We start from the raw sequence: 20869 nt of genomic DNA, 5'->3' as shown, positions 1-20869 counted from the left end.
GCGGGCGGGAGCGACGGCCGCTGCCGGCAACGGCGCCTGCGGGTGACCCGCGCCGGCCGGTTCCTGCTGGGGCTGCGCCTCCGGAGCCCGGCGGGGCGGGGGGGGGCCCGCGCAGCCGGCGCGGGTGACCCGGTGGATGTTTCTGCGGCTGCGAGTTGAGCAGAAACGGAGGCGCGCGGCTTCAAACCGCCTTGTTTTTACCGTAGCCTGTAGTTTGATGGGGAATAGAAACGCAGGCGTTTAGTTGGCAAGGGGCTAGTCGATATGCAAAACAGATGGGGCTGCAATAATAAAAACTCCTTCGTCCTCTTGAAGGGAGGGGGGACGCGGCTCAAATGGAGCAAGTGAGAGCTGGGAGTTTGACTTTGGTTCTCGCTTGAAAATAGAAGCCTTACTACGCACGGGCTTTCGACATCTTATGCGTGATTGAAAAATAATTAGCGTCATAAGAAATTAGGAGGGGGGTTAAAATCACAGCACCGGTGTTTTTCTGGAGGGAGAGGGATGGAGTGCTGCCCCGCAAAAATACTTCCACCTTTCCAGCTATGAGGGGTTTTTGCCGTTGGGAAGCTGAGCTTTCATGCCAACTCTTGTGTTACCTGCTAAGCTGAGATTTGACTCAGTTTTAACTAGGAAGAGTTTTTCATGTTTGTTTATTGAAAAAAATACTTCAGCCGTAGGAATTCCTTCACCAATTTGAATTTGAGTGATAGAAACCTTTTCCTATGGTTTGGACTTAAGATGTATTTAGATCCTGCTTTTTCACAGACTTAGTTTGGCAGGTTAGATTATTCCTCAGGTTGGAGTTCTTTAAAATGAAAATACTTGCATTCTCTTTACCATATGTGGGTGTGATCAAGACAAATATCTTTAAAAAAAGTTAATAATCAAATATCCTAATATATGGCCTCTAGTCAGCACCTAGGGCAGGAAAGCAAGGATATTAGGTTATCATGTGTTTGGAAAGCGATGCAGATTTTAGGATAGGAAATGGTTAATGTTATTTTGCCTCTGTGTGCATATAGCTTTGCCTATCAAGAAGAAAAAAAGCTGCAAGTATTTCACGGTATATTTAGGATAGATTAAACGTTGTGGATGGCCTTTGGAAGACCGTCTGCAGCTGAATCACAGTCTGGACACCATCCCTCTTTGATTCCGGAGGGATTAGAGAGTAGTTTGAGGCCTTCCTTGCTTCTTTATTTTGAATTGGAGCAAGAGAACTTTTAAAATGTAATTCCTCGTTGGTTGGAGTTGAATGCAAATGTGGTGTGTGAAGTCTCACTTTCAGTTCCTCTGCTCTGTTGTGCCCAGCAGGTACTTCCTGTGGTGCAGCTGCGATGGTTGAGAGTTAGAAACCTTACTTCTGGAAATACCTAGCTAGTCCCAGCTCACCTTTATCTTAATTTATTTCTTGCCCTATGAATCCTCGGTGTGCAAATCACGATCGTCTGTCTTGATCGGTCTTCTCTTGCCTTTAAGGAGCTTTCAGTTAACTGTTGAATCTTTGGGAAATCCAGCTAGTGTCATAAGTGGAAAAATCATAATTGGTGATAGAAAAAAAGCAATGTTGGTGATTATCTGATCTGAGACAAATAGCACGACGCGGGCTTGGAATTTTAAAATAAATAGTATCTGCAGGAGATGTTGCCTGGGGGTTTTGTTGGAAAAACTAGAATGCCTTTTTTTTTTTTTCTCTGTCTCACTAAAGTATGAGGCTGCCAAAATCAAATGCGTTGTGAGAAGGCTTTTGGTATGCTTTTTCTTTTGAAAAAGATTCATTCTCCATGGCCTTATCTGAAACTTGTACAAGGACACTTGCTTTCTAAAGTTCTTTTTACAGATTCTGTATGCACAGTGTAGCAGGACTGCAGTAAAATACTATGTAGAAGTAGTTGTTTCTCCAGTACCTGTTCTCTGGTAGATTAGTATAATTTCAGTGGTAAGCCAGAGGTGAAAAGTTACCAACTTCGATAGGATTTTGCATTACTGTACTTTCTTGCTGTCTTCAAATCATTTGCATGCTGCTCCTTTGTTTTGAAATTAATAGCGTATGACCGGGCAACACGTGGTACCTGGTTATTACAGCAGGCGCTTTTTTTTTAATGAGCATTTTAAAAATGGAGGGGGATTTGCATTAAACACTTGACCTTTTATTCAGATTCATTTTCTGAATAGACTTCTTTTTTCCCTTGAACAGACAAGGTTTTTAGTTTATTTTTATGTGGTTTTTTTCTTGCAGGGTAGCTGCTGATAACTGATTAGTTTGCATGTAGGACATTTGTTTTTAGCTCTTTAAGTAGAGTTTTGAGATTGAAACGAGGTGGGAAGGAACATTAACATGTGCCAAATCGCTGCTTAGTTTTTAGGGTGACTGAATGTCTAAACCAGGGGCATTGTCACCTGCCTGATGCTTAGTTTTGTCTAAGGAATGACCGCAGTCTAGTCACTTTATTTCTCTGCTTCTGTTTATTCATCCGTAACTCAAGGATAATTAACAATTCCTTCTTGCGTTTGCCGTATGTCATTGTACATGGGATAGCTATTGTAATTTGCAAAATAATGGAAACAGCAGTGTTTTTAACTTCTCCAGTGGCTGAATCACTGTAAATGCATTCCTTTTGGAATTAAGTTTAAAACAGGATGGTTCTTTCATAACTCCTGTCAGCCCTTATGATAGCTTTTTGGCAGAGAAGTTCAAAGAACTTCCATCTTATACTTCAGAACTGGGGAGGAAGAAATCTACTTTTGTCAAATGGCATGCTGTTTCTTAACTGTGTAATCTTGTTGTAGGCTTTTAAACCTGTTATTTAACAACAGTGAGGACCCCCCTCCTTGCAGGAAAAAGAAACGTACTTTAGATGGCTCTAGAATTCCTTGAGCATTTACAGTACTGCAGGACCTGAGAAAAGTAATGACTAAAAGTAATGCAATTTCTAGATGCTTTCTTGGGTAGAGGAGAATGATGTGTATTTTTGCTAATACAAGCACTTTCTGTACAACATAAAATTGCCAATTTCTAAGCAAATCAGCGTGTTAAGTCTCTAGAAAAATATTTCAGAGTGGCCTTTGCTAATTCTGATGGAATTAAGTGACTACTTGTCTGCAACTTGGTTTAAAAACAACTGATAATATTTTGACAAGCATTACTGCTGGCGGCCAGTTATCATCCAAAAAGATATGTTCTAGGTCTGTCCCATATTTGGGGTAGAGCTCAAGTTGCCATAAACTTTATTTTGTGGGTGGCAGCATATTACTCCCAAAATATTGCTTTAATAGCACTGGGACCACGATGAGCTCTAAAAATCTATAATTTATTTAATTAAAAGGTACTAAAGTAGAGTTTGTAGTGATCTGTAACTTTTCCCTGAGCTTTTATGTTTATGACAGTAAATAAAGCAAAATAACAAAGTATATTATTGTTTAAACAGTTGATGTTCTACTCCCTATTAAAAAAAAAAAGGCGTGGGGCCGGTGGGCGTAATGTTCTGCAGCAGCATCAGGGGGGACAATTTGTTTCTTACTGGCTCTTACGAGATCCCAGTAATCTGTGCCTTCTCAAACTGATCTTTCAAAACTAAGTTCTGGAAGGCAGGTGGGAGGGCAACAAACTTTCTGTGAGTCATTTCAGTGCATGCAGCAGCTAATAAGCAACTGCTAATCATTCAGTAGGAAAATTCTGTGTTCTTTTATGTAATGCTGAAATCCCAAAGTACGGTCTCTCCTCTAACTGACTACAAAGGAAGATAGGAAGGTAGCGATTCCCCTCCTCTTTCCCCTGCAGTATGTTAATTTGTGTGACTTGTTTGATCTTTGCTGTGGAAATAAAAATGCAGCTCAGAGTAAAACTGTGGTATCTTGGTGAAGTATGGTATCTGTTGGAGTTGCCAAAAACTGGTGAATTGCTCAGAACAGTAGACTGCACCTGTATTTAAGGTTTTCCAATTACTCTCTTCTATTGGTCTTAGCATGCAGCTGAAACTGGCAAAAACTAGTAAAATAACACAATATGTGCCTTACCACTTTGTTCATGTTGAATGTAGGCAAGGTCATTTTGTTCTCTTTTCATTGGGTGTTCAAAAAAACCAACCAAAACTGAAGATGGAGCCTAGTAAGAAGCTTATTATTTTCAGTATGCTTGTTGAGCTAGTGGAAAATAAATGGTTTAGAAATCCCCCCAAAACACATGTTTTTTCCCCAGCTGTGTGCATGGGTAGTACATAGGATTAAGATGCCATTATGACTTTTAGCAAAAGGTGACAATTAACTTCTAAATAATTCTATTTAAATAGCAATCATTTTACTAGCTCTCTGAAATAAAGATGTGAGCTGAATGCCGTAGAGATTGTATGACTGCAAACAGTAGCAAAAGTCTAATACTGTGTTGAACTGTGATCGGATTTGTTGATGGTAATAACTGTGCTGTGAATGGAAGAATAATTGGATGTTTTCATTGCTTAAGTTTTGAGGCAGAGAACTTTTCTGTGCGTCTCTGTAGCGCATGAAATGGCAGTCAAATAGCTGTAGTAAAAATGCGTGAGATACTAGTAAGTAGTGTTTTATGTGTCCTGTAGTTTGGTGGTTCTAAAATTAATGCTTGCCTACAGTAGCATTCACTGGGGGTATGAGTAGCATGAACAAGACTTTGCAATGTGAATATGCAGGTGATTCACAATTGTTCTGAAGATTGCATTTTGCCTCTTGGCTCTGAGAATTAAGTCACTGAGATCAGAAGATAAAAGCTTAGTTACAGCATTGGCTGTGAACACTGCCTTTACACCAGGTGGAGGTTTCTGCTGCTTTCCTTGTCATACCAGACTATGTCTTACAGCTTTTGAGGAAAGAAGAGCCTGAAATACTCTTGGTGGTGGTGCCAGGGTCTTCAGATTTCCCTGCCAAGCTTATTCTTCAGTATGATCAGGCATTGCCTTAGTCAGATTTATAAGAATATTGAGCATGTGGTCAGGGCTCCATTTATATTAATGTATCATCAGTATAGTAGTCCTGTACTTAAAAGTTTAAATATTAAATTGTTAGAATTTCTGAAACAGTTGTAAAATCTAGGTATTTTGCTCCAGTATTTGTCTGACTCAATACGAAGCTTGTGGATCTTGCTATTAAGTTGTTGTTCACCTATAGAATAAAAGTAGCAGGTGGAACAGTGGATAGACTTCTAGTGTATGGTTATTGAATACAGGAACTTCAAAATAGGTAAATTATGATTTCTAGTAGATAGCAATTACAGGCTACAATTCATACTTAAAAAATGTAAAACTTGACTACCTGATACTGGTTGTTTTTTCCCCTCTCCTCTTGGTAGAATTATCAGCTCATACTGTGGAAGTAGTGAACTGGCACCAGAGCTTCCCTATGCTTTGAGCATTGTAACTGTATTGTATTTTCCTCAAAACTGATCTGAAATATTAGCATATGATTTGTAAGCCAGCAGAAATAAGGATTTATGTGACTCAATTGTCAGCTACAGGTTAATTGACATCTACTGTTTAAGGTGAATTTAACTCATGTATCCATTTGTGATGAAACTGGAGTTTCTGCCATGTTAATTATCAAGTGCAGACTAGTCTTTCCATGTTAGGAGTAAATCTAATTTACAGCATGTATAAATAAAAAAATGTTGACCCAAAACTTAGTTAAAAAAATAAAAATCTTAAAAGTAAATGCCACACAGGTACTCTAAAACTGCAGTCATTTTTGTATATCTTGCTTGATCTTTTTTAGGAATAGAAAAGATGCAAGTCAGAGAAATAAACTGTACTAGGGAAAGGAAAACTGACTGTCTAGCACACCGAGTCATGTCCAGCATGAACTTAAAGGTTCTCCTTTCACTTCTTTTTTGGTATCCCTTCTAAAAGTTAAAATTGTGTGTCATGGTGGATCACTAATCCTCTTCTGGTCACTGATGGGAAATTTTAGAACAGATTCCCCTACTTTAATACAACAGAAATTAGACACTGATTAGGGTGTGGGGAGCTTTTGCTTTTCCTGTCTGAGGTTTGTGTTGCCTCGATTGTGGCAGGTTTGGGCTCCCATTTGTAACCTAGCTGCAGTACATAAGTGCTCAGACAGGGTTGTTTGTGGTTGCATTCTACTTGGGCATTAAATGCAGTGTTAAATGTTAAAAGGAACAAGTATTTGATGTTTTCATCTGTGACACTTACCACATATGTTCCAAGGATTAAAAAAATGCATGAAAGCACTGCTAAAAGTTTTCTTCATGGTGCTGCCCTGCTGAAAATACTCCTATGGTGACTGAAAACTGGCATTTGCTTTTACAGCTGGATTCAGCAGTTTGTGTAGTCTTCTTCCCCTTTATACTTCACTCTCATTTTCTGTAGTTGCATGTGTGCCTGTATAGCAGGACAGTAGGATGTTTCCCAAAAAAGACTACGTGTTCCATTTAATAATGTGTTCTTATTGCCTGTGTTTGTCTTATCCAGAATGATTCCTCACAATGTTTTAATTTTGTGTACAGATTGCTTTTTATTTTGTCGTTTCATAGGAACCTCCAGAAGTTAAGTCTCTTTGGGGATATAAGCATTCTGCAGCAACATGGAAGTATATCAAATACATACCTCGGTAAGGTTGACCCTGATGGCAAGAAGATTAAGCAGTAAGTTATATTTGTAAATTATCAAATACATTAAAATAATAAAAACAGATAACAGAACACAGATTTTCATGCCTGAAATACATGACTGAGAAAGCTTTACGTTTTTTAATAGGATGAGAATCTAATTTCTTAAATTGAGCTGATTTCTGTTCCTGCTATTTACATGAAGTAGTCTGGGTTTGTGGCTTTTTCTTTTTCCCTTCTCAGCAGGGTGAGAATCCTTTCTTTCCTCTTTTCATTGTGTTCTAGAAACAATATTATGTTAATGGCACAAAAGGGGGAGGAGGGATGGGGAGTTGTTACCAGCACCTCTACTATTGCTGTACATGAAAAAAATTAGAAAAGGAAGTAGTCTGTTGTATTTCATAAGAATTGAGAACATGTAGCAAGTTAACTTGAAAGAGAACATGAACACAAACAACTTATTTCAAGTTGCATCTCAAAACTAGGTTATGTATTTGCAGAATTCCTGGAAGATCATAGCTCACAACATGCTTGTTTAGTTCAGAGGTGTATTTTAGCTTGCCTTAATTACATTACCATGCAGTCCTTCAGTGTTTATAATCAGAATAGCTAGTTGTTCTTCTTTAGAAAAGGTTAATTACAATGTAAAAAGCTACTGACTTCTGGAATAAATTACCACAGAGGGATTGATGCTAAGTTAACTATTTTAGCAGTTTTGCTAAAACTTTCCATGTAGATAAAGCCTGAATACCATCATTTTAATTTGTGTCAGTTTAAACATCTTTCTCCCAGTAGCTTGGGAGTGGAATGAGTACAGCCACTCTAGATCTTTACTATTATTTCTTTAGAGTGGTTTTAGAACTAGTGTAGGTATATTATCAGGTCAATGTATGTATGTGAACACAACCATTGAACTAAATGTTTGGTCCTGAGGTAAATTTGCAAAACGGTACAAATATAGATGTGTATCACATACTGTGTCTTTGTCATCCATTATGCTTAGAATGCAGAACTTAGAGCAATTTGGGATTCTATTTAACATATGTACTGTAGTGCTGTGTGCAGGTAAAAGCTCCTTTTTTTTCATATCCTTTGTTGTGGAAACATAAATATATAATCAAACCTTTGCCAAGGGGCTTGAAGAGAGCCATCTAAGCAGGTGTTTACTCAGCTGAGTGCATGGTTAAATTTTTTTTCAAACAAATAACAAAAATAAGTGTGCACATTGCAGAGCCATAAACCGTTCAAAACTCATCTAATTTGAAGTTAGTCTTTTTGGTGAATATTGAGCTTGCACATTTTGAAACGAGCAAGTAAATGCTACCTCTTGTTTGGTTTTGGTGTTTGGGGTTTTTTTTTCTAGAATAAAATAACGTATTTGGGACCTGCTAGTCCTTTTCTAAATTAAAGGGAAGCTGGCAGTGTTTTATTCGGTGTTCTCAAGTTCATCGGCACTAGCAGCAGATTTACTTCAGAAAGTAGATCTTTATGGCTCCTTAGTCTTGTCTTTTGCACTTGGGATTTGCATCAGGTAAGCTGCAAAACACGGATACTGATAACAAATGCTGAAGGATATTGAGCAGCCTTTGGAGACAGTGTTGTTGGTAGCTGAGGATTTTTGGAACCTGTATGATGATAAAGCTTACTAGCTGTTTCAGAAACTTCCTGCAATTAAAGCAGTCAGGGGAGAAAATGTGACAATTCTTAAGTCCATAGCATTGAGCTGGGTGTAGCAGACTGTGGGTGAAATCTCAGCTAGCACAGAACCATTAGGATGCTTCCCCAGGTTAAGACTAAGGGTTGTTCTGAGGGAGAGGAGGCTTTGGATGGTGTTTTCAAAAATGTACTTTTGCAGTGGTCAGAATGGGTTTGTATTGCTGGTTCTTTTTCTGTATAGCATATGTGTCCCTGGTTACTTTCTAAAATTCTCTTTACAACTTAGTTCATTACTGTTGGGAAGCTCAGTGTACACAATACATTTGTCTTGAGTTGAACAAAAGGCAGTTGTTTAAAATTTTGGCTTTCTGAAATCTGCTTCCCATGATTGGTCTGATCTGTGTGGTTCAGATAGTTTGGTTTCCCAAAGAACCAGTTTAGCTTCTGTTATTAAACAAAACATTTTGATTGATAGTCTTTAATTAATCAAATAGGCTCCATATGGACCTTAGTAATATGTTTGTTTCCTGTCCAGGGCCAGTGATGTGCTTCAGTACTTATGGGTCAGGACTGTTTTTTGGTCTTAAACAGTAACTCAGCCTGTCTAGTCAGGCTTTGGTCTGTCCTCTGGCTGAAAGCACCATTTGGGGCATTAGTTGTGAAAGTAATTTATTTTGAGTTTTTTATTTTTAAATAGTTTGTTCCAGTATGATCATTTGTAGGTTTCAGGTTGATGGTGAGCATCCCATAATTGCTGCTTACAGGGAGCAAAGGGGACTAATAAAGTACACTTGTTGAGTCATCACTAGGTTATGTTACTTTCTCGCATGTGCTGAGCTCTGCTTGTATTTTGTGTTATACTTACTAAACCATGCTTAAATGCTTTATAAGCAACTTTAAGATAACTGTGTAAGTTAGGATAAATGTTGTGCTACATTCTAGGCAGTTGAAGTAAAAGTTAGTATGATAATCAAGTAGGTGTTAACTCCCAACAATTGACTTAATGTGTCTAAATTTTTAGAACACAGTTCACACTATTTTTGCAAACTCCAGTTAGATGCAGTCTATTTAGGAAAAATAGGATGTGCGCAAGAATTTGCAGGGGAGGAAAAACCCCTGTTATGGTGTTTGAAAAATTTATTTGAAATATGTGAAAACTAATGGCATATGGTTTATATTGTGCTTCCTGTCTGGCCTTACATAAAGCAGGTATTAAAAACAATCCAGAAGTGATCACTATTAAATATTCTCTATTGACATGTTTGATATCTTTTTATTAAATTGGCAAAGATCTAGAGGAAGGTGGCTGGACAGTTTTCTTAGGACCTACAAATTGGTAGACTAACAGCACAAATCTAAATACTTGTATAAATACTTAAGTGCTAGCACTAAAAAGTTGATGTGTAGGTAGCATTAAATAAGTATCTCTCTTTTTTTAAAAATTTAGTGCAATTCCCACAGGGGAGGAAACCCACCCTACAGCTGCAGAGTTCTTTGTCATGTTTCTTTGAAGTTGTGTGAGCACTAGAACAGCACTCTTCTAAGCTTAGATGTTTAAGTTGTGTCACAAGCACAACTTAAAGAGATTTTTAGTGCAGTGAGGTATATAGATGGTAGTATTCTACTGAGCATCTCAAAATTGATTTGTCATCTTTTCAATTGTTCTGTACAATATTACAAGCACTATTGACTACTTGGACTATTACAAAATAAATTCTGCCATTGCTGCAACCATTACAGCACCTTTTGTAGATTTGTATGGTGAGAGGGGGGAGGGAAGAGTCCCTTCATTGGAAGACATTAGAGAGGTTCCTGTGGTAGAACCTTTTTTGGGGGGGAGATTGTCAGAGAGTCTGCCTTCATTTAAGCATTGGCAGGAATAATTGTGAAACAAACATTGCCAGGATCAAACAGGGCTCATCTGAACTGTAAAAGAATTTAGGATTAAAATAGCAAAACTATATTATCTGTGACTCTTGACCTGTTGTTTAAAACTGTGTTTAATTTGTGTCGCAGTTGCCAGTCCTCAGTTTAAAAAAAAAAAATATTCAGAGAAGATCTGGAAAAACTGAAGTCTTTAAACCTGATGACTATACTAGGCAAAACCTTGGGAACTATTCTGAGGTGTATAATAGATAAATACAATGACCACACCAACTTTTCCACTTACAAAGAGAAGTCAGGCCTTGCAAACCCAGTACATTCTTAGGAGAAGGAAGAAAGCACATGCAGGCAAGAGAGAGGATGAATAAGGATTGCTCTTTTAACTTTCTTTCAACAGAAGGATTATGGGGCATCAAAGGTAGTATGTGACAGGTTCAGAGCAAGCAAGAAGAGAGGGGAATTGCACTGCAGAGTTCTTTATTATTGGATGTTACAGTTGCTGAAAGCTTACTTGGCTTAAAGAGGAGCCTGGATAAATTTGTAGAAGTGAGGTCCCTGAGGGTTACTAAGTACAGAAAGCCAGCTCTGGGTCAGGAGGTCTGAGTTACAAATTTCTGGAAACTAAGGAGATATGTGCTTTCCTTGTTCTGTCACACTTCTTAAGGCATTAGTGTTTCTCTGCTGTCAGTCAGGGTACTGGGCTAAATAAGCCTTTAAATTTGCCTGGACATTATCTTGATTAAAGATATGTGCATGAGAATAATAACTTTGTAAAATTGTTTTGCTTAGATTTATAAAGTATACAGATATCCATAACAATAAAGGAAAAAGTGATTCTTGCAAAACATTACCTGATTTGAGGCACAAAGATTTCTGCTGATTTTGTACTGGAGGTGTTTACATCTTATTTCTTGGCATTTCAAGTCTGGCTCGACTGCTTCCCTTAAATGCTGTTCTTTCCTTCTGGCTGACCAGGGTTTGAGATCAAACTGTCATCTACACATGTCCTAGAATGTATGTGCTCAAAGAACACTTGTCATTTGGGCAGGAGAACTCTTTTGGCCTTAGCGGCTGTGGGATGAAGACTGGAAAAATACTTACTTGGAGAAAGCTTGTAGAATTTGACTGTTCTATTTGAATTTAGTATTCAAAATCTTATCTGAAAATGCTTCTGTTGCCTTCCAGAATTAAATATCTAACTTAAAGAACATCCCTTCATAAAAAAAAATAAAGGGGTAGGAGAGGTGGCATGCATCAGAAGTGGTACATAGTAATCATGCAGTGTAATAAATGGCATGAGGATTCTGGCAGTGCCGGAATCATCTGGCACTGATAATCTGAAATTGAAATGTTACCAGGTCCAGGTTGTTTTGGTAAAACTTAAACCTGTTGACACCTGAAAATCCGGTTAGCTGAATATTCAGAATTATTTAAAGGATCTTCTTACATGTTTGTTCTTTACCCTTTAATGAGCAAAGTCAAGCAAGTAATTTCAGATCATTCTAACTTATGCTCAAAGTCAAGTTTCTGCAGCCTTTCACTGAAAATGACAGGTTTTTTCCATATTGAATTTGGAGTTCTGGAGAGGGTAGCCAATATGAGAAGCTGTTTTTAAAAACAAGAACTCTGTTTTAAAAGCATTACAGGTTTTCTTATTTGCATAACCTTAAAATATATGTGGGAGGGTGTTAAATACATGCTGAGAAATACATGAAATGAAGGTTCATAGTGTGCCACTGTTTTTGAAAGACAAAGTACATAATTTTCTCAAGATAGTTTATTTTAACCTTTTAAGTGCAGTGAAGGTTAAATTGCTGTGGGAGGTCTGCAGAGTCAAGTTCTAATATTTGTAGTTCACAAGAACTGTAATAATAGCACCTTCCTGCAGAATAAGGCCATCAATGAAAGAAGAATAATTCTCAAGTAAAAAAAAATAGAATGGTATGCAATTGGTAAGACTAAACCATGTTTAATAGGATCATTGTCTGTTTTGTTTACTTGCAGAATACAACAGCTGTTTGAAGAGATATTAGGCAATAGCAGGCAATTGAAATGGCTGTCTTGTGGGTTTATGCTGCAAATAGTAACTCCCACATCATTGTCCTCCTTATCAAACCCCATAGCCAACAGCATGGAACATCTGAGCTTATTGGACAACCACATCCCTGGTAATACCACTCTTATCACTGCAGTTGAATTGGAGCGCTTTGTGAATCTGCGTTCGCTCGCTTTGGATTTCTGTGATTTTACAGCTGAAATGGCAAGAGTCCTGGCTGACAGCAACCATGTGCCTTTGCATCGACTGTCTCTCCTGGTCCACAGTGTTTCCATAATGCACAAGTCATTGGACAGTATGCCAGAAGATGAGAATTGGAAGGCGCTGACTCGCAACAGCACTAATCTTCGGGTCTATATAATGGCTTTTGATGTCAAGAGTGATGATATGCTAAGGATTCTTAAGCCCAGTATCCCCCTAGAGAGGATTCATTTTGACAGCTACATCACTTGTGTTTCAGGGGCTGTTGTTGACCTCATATCCAGGCAGTATGACAAGTTCCTCACTCATTTTATACTAATGAATGATGTGATAGATATGTCTGGCTTCCCAGATCTTAGTGACAACCGGAATGAAGATCCACTTGTCTTATTAGCCTGGAGGTGCACAAGACTGTCTCTCCTAGCTGTTCATGGTAGGTAATACATTGCATGGGCATAGTATGTGACTTTGAAATACAACACTTCAGCCTTTCTAATCATAATGTGCTTTAGTGGAGTGCTGTTCAAGAGTCTGCTGCACAGCTGCTATACATGCTGTTGTACCTAATACTGGTATTTTCATGTTTGAAAATAGGAAGGCATTTATTGTCTATGAGTTCTAAACATGCTTGTAGCTTAATAACTTCTGTTGAGAAGTCACATAGGATTTTATTAGACCATTCACAGAAATAAGGATAACTAAGAACTGAGCATTCCAGGAGGCTTATCCTGAAAGTGGTCTGCACTGTGCAAGTTCCACCAAGTGGCTGGTTATGTGAATGTGAACACTGAAAACATTTGCTGTTTTACTGTGAGCTCATATGCTGGCAATATTAGATGATTGTGCTTCCTGTTTGTATATAACACGGGTTAAGTGCCCCAAGGCTGAGGGGAGGAAGTCTGTTTCCAGTTTGGTAGGACTTTGCCAGCAGATGAAGACTGAAAAATACAATGTGGAGGAGGTTGCCTCACTGAGTGCATTGGTTTCACTGGTAATATCAGAGCTAGATATTACCTATTTATTTGCCATATAATTGCAAATTAAAAAAAAAAAAGTGTGCATTTATATTGAGCTCTGTCATCAGTACAGTACTCACTAGAAATTACAGTTGTTTGGCAAATTTTAAGGCTACTGAAACTGAAATAGTGCAGAATAGTTCTTTTTGTTTGTGCCGGAATCAGCTTACCAAGACCAAGTTTGCCGATACGTGAAGGAGTTAAGCGATGACTCTGTATTGTGTTGCATAAGAATGAATGCATTTCCTCAGACTGCATGGGGGAGTAAATCTCCAGTCATTCAGCACAAACAGGAGAGAACTTCAGCAGTATTCACATTTCCATTGGTTAAAGTCAGAAGGTCCTGCTGTATTTGCTAGAAAAAAATTTTCCACTGTCTTCTATTGAAAAATCATTGCGGGGAGAGGGAATCAATTCAGCTGCCTCTCCTTTATAGTTTCCAGGTCTGACAGATTTTGGATACTGGCAGGTGACCTTACCACTCTAAATGTGGATTTTAGCAGTTTCTTTTAACATTTGGATACAAGTTTGAGGACCTTTAAAACAAACACCACCACCCACCACCCCCCCTCCCCTAAGGTGTTACCTTAAATTATCCTCCTACTGCAGGGAAGTCCTTTATTTAAACTTAAAAAGATGGTAAAATATCTGAGCATAAACTAGTGTAAGTGTCTAATGTCAGTGTATGTCTATTCAGTAGAAGGTATTGGTCTGTGCAGAGCATTGGGAAAGCAAATGCCTTCTACAATTCTGTCTAGCAAATAGTTGTTGCTGCATCTTCTTTGGAGAGATGCTGTGTATACTTGGGGGAGAGCATGGCCAAATATCACCCTTGCTCTGATGTTGGGATTCAGATTCTTTCCCCTTCTTTTCTCCCCTCCTTGCAGCAGAAGCTAGTTAAGCTGCTTATAAATGTCTCCTGGTCTTTTTTAAGCTGTGAATATGACTGCTCTGGTACTATAGCTTAAGCATCTTTCTTCTGGAGTAGCAACTGTGAGAAGAATATGACTAGGAAGAAAGATACAGAATGCTGTGATGCTTCAGTACAGCATCTTAGCCTCATGCTTGTATTTTGTGAGGTTTACCAAGTAATGGTTTCTGGCTCCACTTGTCATATTCTTCAGGATACTATCAAGCTTCCTTTAGGAAAAAATGGTGGTTTTGTTCAAGGTGCCATAATTCACTTTATATGTAAGTGCTCAGGTTTCTTCTCCTGTTTCCTGAAGTGGTTGTTACTTGGTTTCCAATACTCTTTTTTTCTTTGTTTGTTTTCCCTCTTTTGCTATTCGTTTGCTCTGAAAAAGGCTTTGATTTACATGTAGTTTTGGCTGCCACTTGTCACTGACCAAAAGAGGAGAGGAGAAACATACCTTAAGGACACTCTTTTCCTGGGGTTCCTTGAGATTCTCTTCTGTCTTCTCTGGGAAGTAGTATGATCTTTCCAGCAGGGTAGCATCTTCAGGAGCAGAGGAGAGCTGATTGAAGGATATTAAATGCATCCTTGCAGAATGAAGGAAGGGTGTGAAGAGTGTGTGGTTGTTGGGGATGGGATGGAGACAGTAGGATAATCAGAGTGGTATGATCTGGCACTGTGAATAAAAAGCACAGCCCATCTATGGGGGTTGAAGTCTTTTTTTTTTTTTTTTTTTTAATTTTTCCCATTCCTCTTTAAGAGAAGGACACTTCATGTGGATTTTCAAGACTTTGTGTTGTAAGCATACTGTGTTACCTATAAGATGCTCAGTTTTATTCTGTCCATGAGCAAAACTAAAGTTGAAGTTTTTACTAGCAAGGAAAAACAAATTATGGTGCTGCTCATGGTGAATTTGTTGTTCAGTGGTACTTGTGGTAAAGTGATCATTCCCTCTTACCTCTGAATACTTCAGCTGGGCAGAGCTTTTTGGCTGCTGGAAGGTTACTGAGAAACTTAAGGCAAAACTTTTGAAAGGAGAGTTAATTGAAAATGAGATTAGGTTGAGAATAAGATGGTTGTTCCATCTGCCCTTGAAAAGTTATAGCAAAAGCCATACACCTGAACCACAAGGATGGTACAGGGGACTTAACTGCAGGTTTTATTCCCTTTATTCTTGCACTTTCTGTCAAGGATTTCTTTAGTGAATTCCTTTACTGTCAAGATAACTGGAAGGTGTTGTGAGCTCCTTCAAATCCTGATAGGGGAGTGTCATTGCACAGGTGGAGTTTTCCATTGGGTTTAATGTCTTACAGCCTTATTGACAGCTTCATCTTCTGTGGACAGTTGTGCTGGTGGTGAAGTATCAGCAGATGAAAATTGTGGGAATTCGTGCATTCCTAGTGGTTAATATACCAGAAATGAGCCATACAGATATGTGCAGGCTTCTTTGTTGAAAACCTACCCTGAGCAATGTATTTACAGGAAACCTTAGAGACAAACAGTAGGAAAAAGTAAAAGAAAACAGAATGAAACATTCTCCTTTCTTAATTACTTTAACATCAGTTTTCTTAATTCTTCAACTAGCTGTCTTATTTTGATACATTATGACCTAGAGGATGTTAAGTGCATTGTTGAAGACCAAACCACAGTTAGTTTTTATTTCTCAGCAGCTTAACTTTCCCAGTTTCAGATACTGTGTAAACTGCAGCCTTACTTGGACTCTAAGTTGGGTAACTCGCCAAGAGGCTTAGCACCTGTGAGAATGATGATGAAGGCAGAAATGAGCCTTTCATTTTGCAATGGAAGGGCTGACTTGGCAGAGCTTCCAGAAAGGGAAGTTCCTAGATCATCTGTGGCTTCCATCTGAATAAGGAGGAGCTGAGCATTTGCCTTAGCCAGGGTACAGAAACCTAACAGGTAGCTGGGGAGTAGGTGCTTTTAAAGAGGAATGCCAATATACAATAATGGGAAGAGAGGGAAGCTTTGTAATTTTGTTTATTTTCGGATAGAATAACAAGATATATGTAGTTTTTTGTTCTTTTTTTTTTTTTAATACTGGTGTGTCCTATTTCCTGGAGAGGCTTCTGGTTTATGTGTGTTGGATTTTTTTTGTTAGTTTGTTTTATTTGGGGGTTGGTTTTGGTTTTTTTTAAGTCTACCTCTAATGCAACAAAAGCAGACTTCAGATTTTTTTTTTTCTAGTACAAGCAGAGTTTTAAAACAGTCCTTTTATACATTCGCTTAAAATAATTGATTACTCACTTTTTTCATTCTATATATTATGAAGTAGGTCATAGGAGGTCTGAAATTGTAGATAATAACTTAACTTGGAGTAAAGAAGTCCACTTATCTACAAATGGTGAAAAGATTGGTCAAACTACCTGAAATATTTTTGATACTTCCTTATTCAGAATATAAAATGGGGTTTTATCACTTGCAACCAAAAAAAACCCAAAACAAGGCTGTAGGGGGGGTTCTGCCAGATGGAAGATTATAAAATAGGTTGGGAAGGATGTTGAGATGGTCTGGTATTAAGTACTTCAGTAAAAAAATGCCTTTTAGCAAAATGACAGAGCAACCCCCCTTTTTTTTTTTTTTTTTCCCCCTGTAGGTTACACAGTTTGGGCTCATAATCTTATAGCAATTGCTCGTCTTCGTGGCTCTGACCTGAAAGTTCTGGAAGTCACAGAAGAAAGCATTGATTTTGACCAAGGAGAACTGGCCGATCAGGATGTGGATCCAGTACACAATCTCATTGAGCAAGTATCTCTCGGATTGGGTCGACCTTGGCATGCAGTCATGGACATAGAGCTGCTCAGTGTCTTCACTGAGCCAACCCGTCACTTTTACAGAGAGATGCAAAGCTTCAGTGAAGGCATTTAGCTCCTTATTTACAATTCCTGTGGTTACATATGCAAGTAGGGTCCTATTATGTTTTTTTCAGTAGTGTGAATTAACCCCTTTTGTGCTGTGTTTAATCAGTATTAGCTATATAGAGTTATATATGTGTATTCTACTTCTTGATCAAAGAACGTAGTCGGGTATTGGTTTAGAAGCTGAAAGTGGCAGTGTTTAGGGTTTTCACGGTTAATGGACTTGTCTACCAAACCTTAGAGAGATACAGCCAAAGGCTGTCTGAGGTTGCCGGCTAACTTTACTTTTATTAACTGCATTTTGAATGATTTTACTATTATATCGGAGTTCTGTGCTCAGGAGCCAACTCTGTAATACCCATATCCATAGCCCAGTGGATTTCTGTGCTGTCATTGTGTGCTTAATCTGGTAGCATGCTACTTAATAATAGGCTTAAAGGAAGAGAAGTCTATCCAGGGCTGTTCATTGTAAGACTCTCACCTTGCTTTATTTCACATGCGGATTCTGAAGCATGACTTAACTACCATTCTCAGCTCTTCTCAGCTGTTAAGCGGTGGTGTGAAAAACACTAGCTTTTCAGGTACTTGCACTTACAGACTCACTCCATAAGCTGTAGTCTTTTGGGTTCTTCGCAAACTCCTCCTCGTTTATTCTCATGTTCTGTCATCTTCCTTAAAAGTTAGCTTTGGGCCAAAGTTTAAAAGAAAAAAAGCAAGAATGTGTACTCCGATGAGGTAAAAACATAACAGTGAAGACTTCAATACAAAGGTATACACCTGCAAACAAACATTAGTCGTGAAATCCCTAGCAACCAAGTCACTGGATTTTCTCTGTCAGCGCCTGTGTCAGCTGCCAAAGAATAGATTAAAAACGAAGAAGTGCCCACATGCTGGCAGGGGCAGGCCAACTTTTGGCCAGCCAGATACTGCTAGATTGTAATATATAAGGTCGAATTTCGACCTGTGGTACACAGCTGTGCTGTGGCTCAGTCAGCAACCTCAGAACTCTTAACAAACATGCACCTGTTTCACTGTGAATAGTGAATGTAAAGGAAGGAAAGGAAACAAATACAAAGCTTGTTCTATCACAGGTATGAGCTGCTATGATGCATGAAGAACATTCCATGAAGTATGTTTTAAAATCTTGTTATATCTGAGAGGCTTTAAAAGCCGACTTAACTGTTTCAGGGCAACCGCGGTACAGACGTGGTCTCTGTGAGACTTCCACCTGACCCCAGTTTTAAGTGGTACGAATGTTGTGCATTTAATGTTTAAAGGACAGTCTGCAATAATAAAGTAAGTGGCCAACGTGGGTGCCCAGCAGTGCTGAGACCTGGCTGCTATATTGTAAGCTTTGGAAAACACAATTTATGCAACAGATGTCCAGATATGATTCTATTTATGGAAAAAGTTTATATGTGTTTTACAAATGGTTTTACCATCTTATATTAAAATGACCTTTTGACAGGTGTGCGCTGTTTTGTCTCCAGTGAGCACATACCATGCGGATTTTATATGTACATCAGTAGAGTGAATCCACTGGCACAGTGTGTGTATATGCCAGATGTGGTGAGATTTTATCTTATAAATGTGATCAGATTAAAAAAAAAAAAACCTCCTGACAGAAAATGTAAGGAAACCAGCTGAATGTTTGAATTGATGACTGATGTTGTATGGTTTATGTTAAATGTATATTCTTTTAATCAATGAATAAAGCATTAAAAATTGATTGCTGTATAAAACATTTTATTGTATCAGCATGAAGATTTTTAGAATTAAAACGCAACATCGTTTATAAGTTGTGTGTAACTGGTAGCTCCCATTGTGTTTAGGTCAGCAAAAGAGTCTAAAATAAGTCGTACAGTAATTTTTTTAAATTTGGCTGAATTTTGTCAACATTTTGGGGGGGTGGAGGAAGGGGAGGGATGCTTTGCTAAAGATCAGACTATCAGACCAGTTAGCACAAACAGTATATCATGATATGACTTATTAGACTGATACAGTAAACTGTGGATTGTAGAATATAGAAGACTATTTTTGAGAAATTCCTGCATCCATTGCAATTGCTTAAATCAAAATCTAATATGTGCTCAAGAAAAATGTGTAGTACTTCTTTGGTGTCCCACTATTAAATAGATTATGAATACCTGCAATGCTTCAGTTTGACATTTTATCTGTACTCAAGACTACGTAGCTGTGCATTCTGAATGAAGACTGCAAATGTCTGGTAAGCTGTTGAAGAGCTGCCATGCCCTGCAATGGCTGATTGTGCTGTGAGAATTGGCGGAGTGGCTGTTCAGTGTGTGCGTGCCAAGCACAGATTTAATTTGAGCTTCTGAACTTCATTTTATGATGGTCCAAACCCCTATCAAGCATGAAAATCGCACTGCTTGTTGTTTAAGCAGTCTCCTAGATCTTCTGGATTTGGTAAGAAAGATCATTTACCAACTTACCGAAGAGATGCTGTGGGTAATAAAGATAAATACAGTTACAGCTTTTCGTATTCCAGTAAAGTGAAATAAAGGGACTTGGTCTCAGTGCCTTTCAGGGCTCAGCCTCAGGAGGGAGGTTTATGTAGCAGTTAAATCTGACAGTGACTGTTAGCATCATCTCGACCTTAAATTTGGTTGTAAAGTGATCAAGGATTTCTGGCTTTTTCTGTGTGACTTCCTGAAGCAAATGCTGCATCTTCTGGTTTAAACAGTTGCAGGGTGTGCATTTTCCCTCTGCAGATTACTGTGTTTCTGTGGATAACTGCTTGCCTTAACGCAGTTGGGAAGTAACTTGTTTACCTTTCTGTTATATAGACAAGTTTCTCTTTTTAGTCTAACCTATTTTCTGCTCTGTTTTTAATTAACTTAATCTTGAAAGATAAGATGAGGAGCGGGAGAAATAGGTCACTTGATGGTGGTAGATGTGCAGTCCTTTTTGTTTACTGCAGTTATAGCCACAATGTTTAATATAGGTTGTATCAATGGATGTCTGTTGTTACCACTCCAGGTCTGATTTTTTTTTTCACAGTCTGAAGTCTAATCACAGCTATGGCTCGTGTTCCAGGTATGAAGTCAATGTACTTACTTAAAACAAACCAACTATTATAATCTTTCTTAACTTTACAAGTACTAAGTCCAGTAAGGCATGAGTGTGTGCTGAAACCCATACCTTGAACAGTGTTGGAGAAATACACCTCTGATTGATTGATTGTTGTATTGTCTTAGAAATAAATAAAAGAAGATGGTTTTGTTATTTGTTTGTAGTTTTAGCAGTAATCTGAATTAGTGATAACCAAGATCAAGGGTTTTGAGCTGAAGCAATCTGAAATTGAGTGTTAGGAAACTTAAGTCCTAATGTGGAAAGTGCACTTGCATTTGGAGTGGGACCTTACAGACTGTGTGAAATTGCTTTGAGCTTGCATAATCCCAAATGGGATTTTAAATTTTTTTTGTTTCTCTTTGTTTCCTAAAGAGACAGCAGTGTCAAGTTAGTCTTGCTGCATTCTAGATTTAGCAGCAGGATCTTGGAACACAAGCCCTCAATTGTTAAAACTGGGTTGCATTTTCTTTTGGGGGGAGGAACAGGGACTTCCCTACATAGGCACTTGTGTGACCCTTCTCAATTAAACATAACTAAGTACGTACATCTGTTGGGTTGCTACACCCTGTTCCTATTGCAAAAATC

The 20869-nt window shown here is 38.4% G+C and overlaps 1 protein-coding gene across 1 annotated transcript in view; it reads left to right on the top strand.

Annotated features, from left to right (window-relative positions):
* Window positions 1-19980, top strand: part of FBXO33 (F-box protein 33) — a 21622-nt gene extending 1642 nt beyond the window's left edge. Inside the window, exons 2-4 of the mRNA XM_010583994.1 lie at window positions 6518-6594; window positions 12137-12822; window positions 16930-19980. Of these exons, the coding sequence (XP_010582296.1) occupies window positions 6518-6594; window positions 12137-12822; window positions 16930-17201 (1035 nt within the window). The 3' untranslated portion in view covers window positions 17202-19980. The remainder of the gene's footprint in view (window positions 1-6517; window positions 6595-12136; window positions 12823-16929) is intronic.
* The last annotated feature ends 889 nt before the right edge of the window (window positions 19981-20869 follow it).

Source organism: Haliaeetus leucocephalus, unplaced genomic scaffold (assembly GCF_000737465.1).
Source record: "Haliaeetus leucocephalus isolate CR32 unplaced genomic scaffold, Haliaeetus_leucocephalus-4.0 Scaffold932, whole genome shotgun sequence".
Lineage (NCBI taxonomy): Eukaryota > Metazoa > Chordata > Aves > Accipitriformes > Accipitridae > Haliaeetus > Haliaeetus leucocephalus.
The sequence above is the reverse complement of the archived record's forward strand: the minus strand, read 5'-3'. Positions and strand labels throughout refer to the sequence as shown.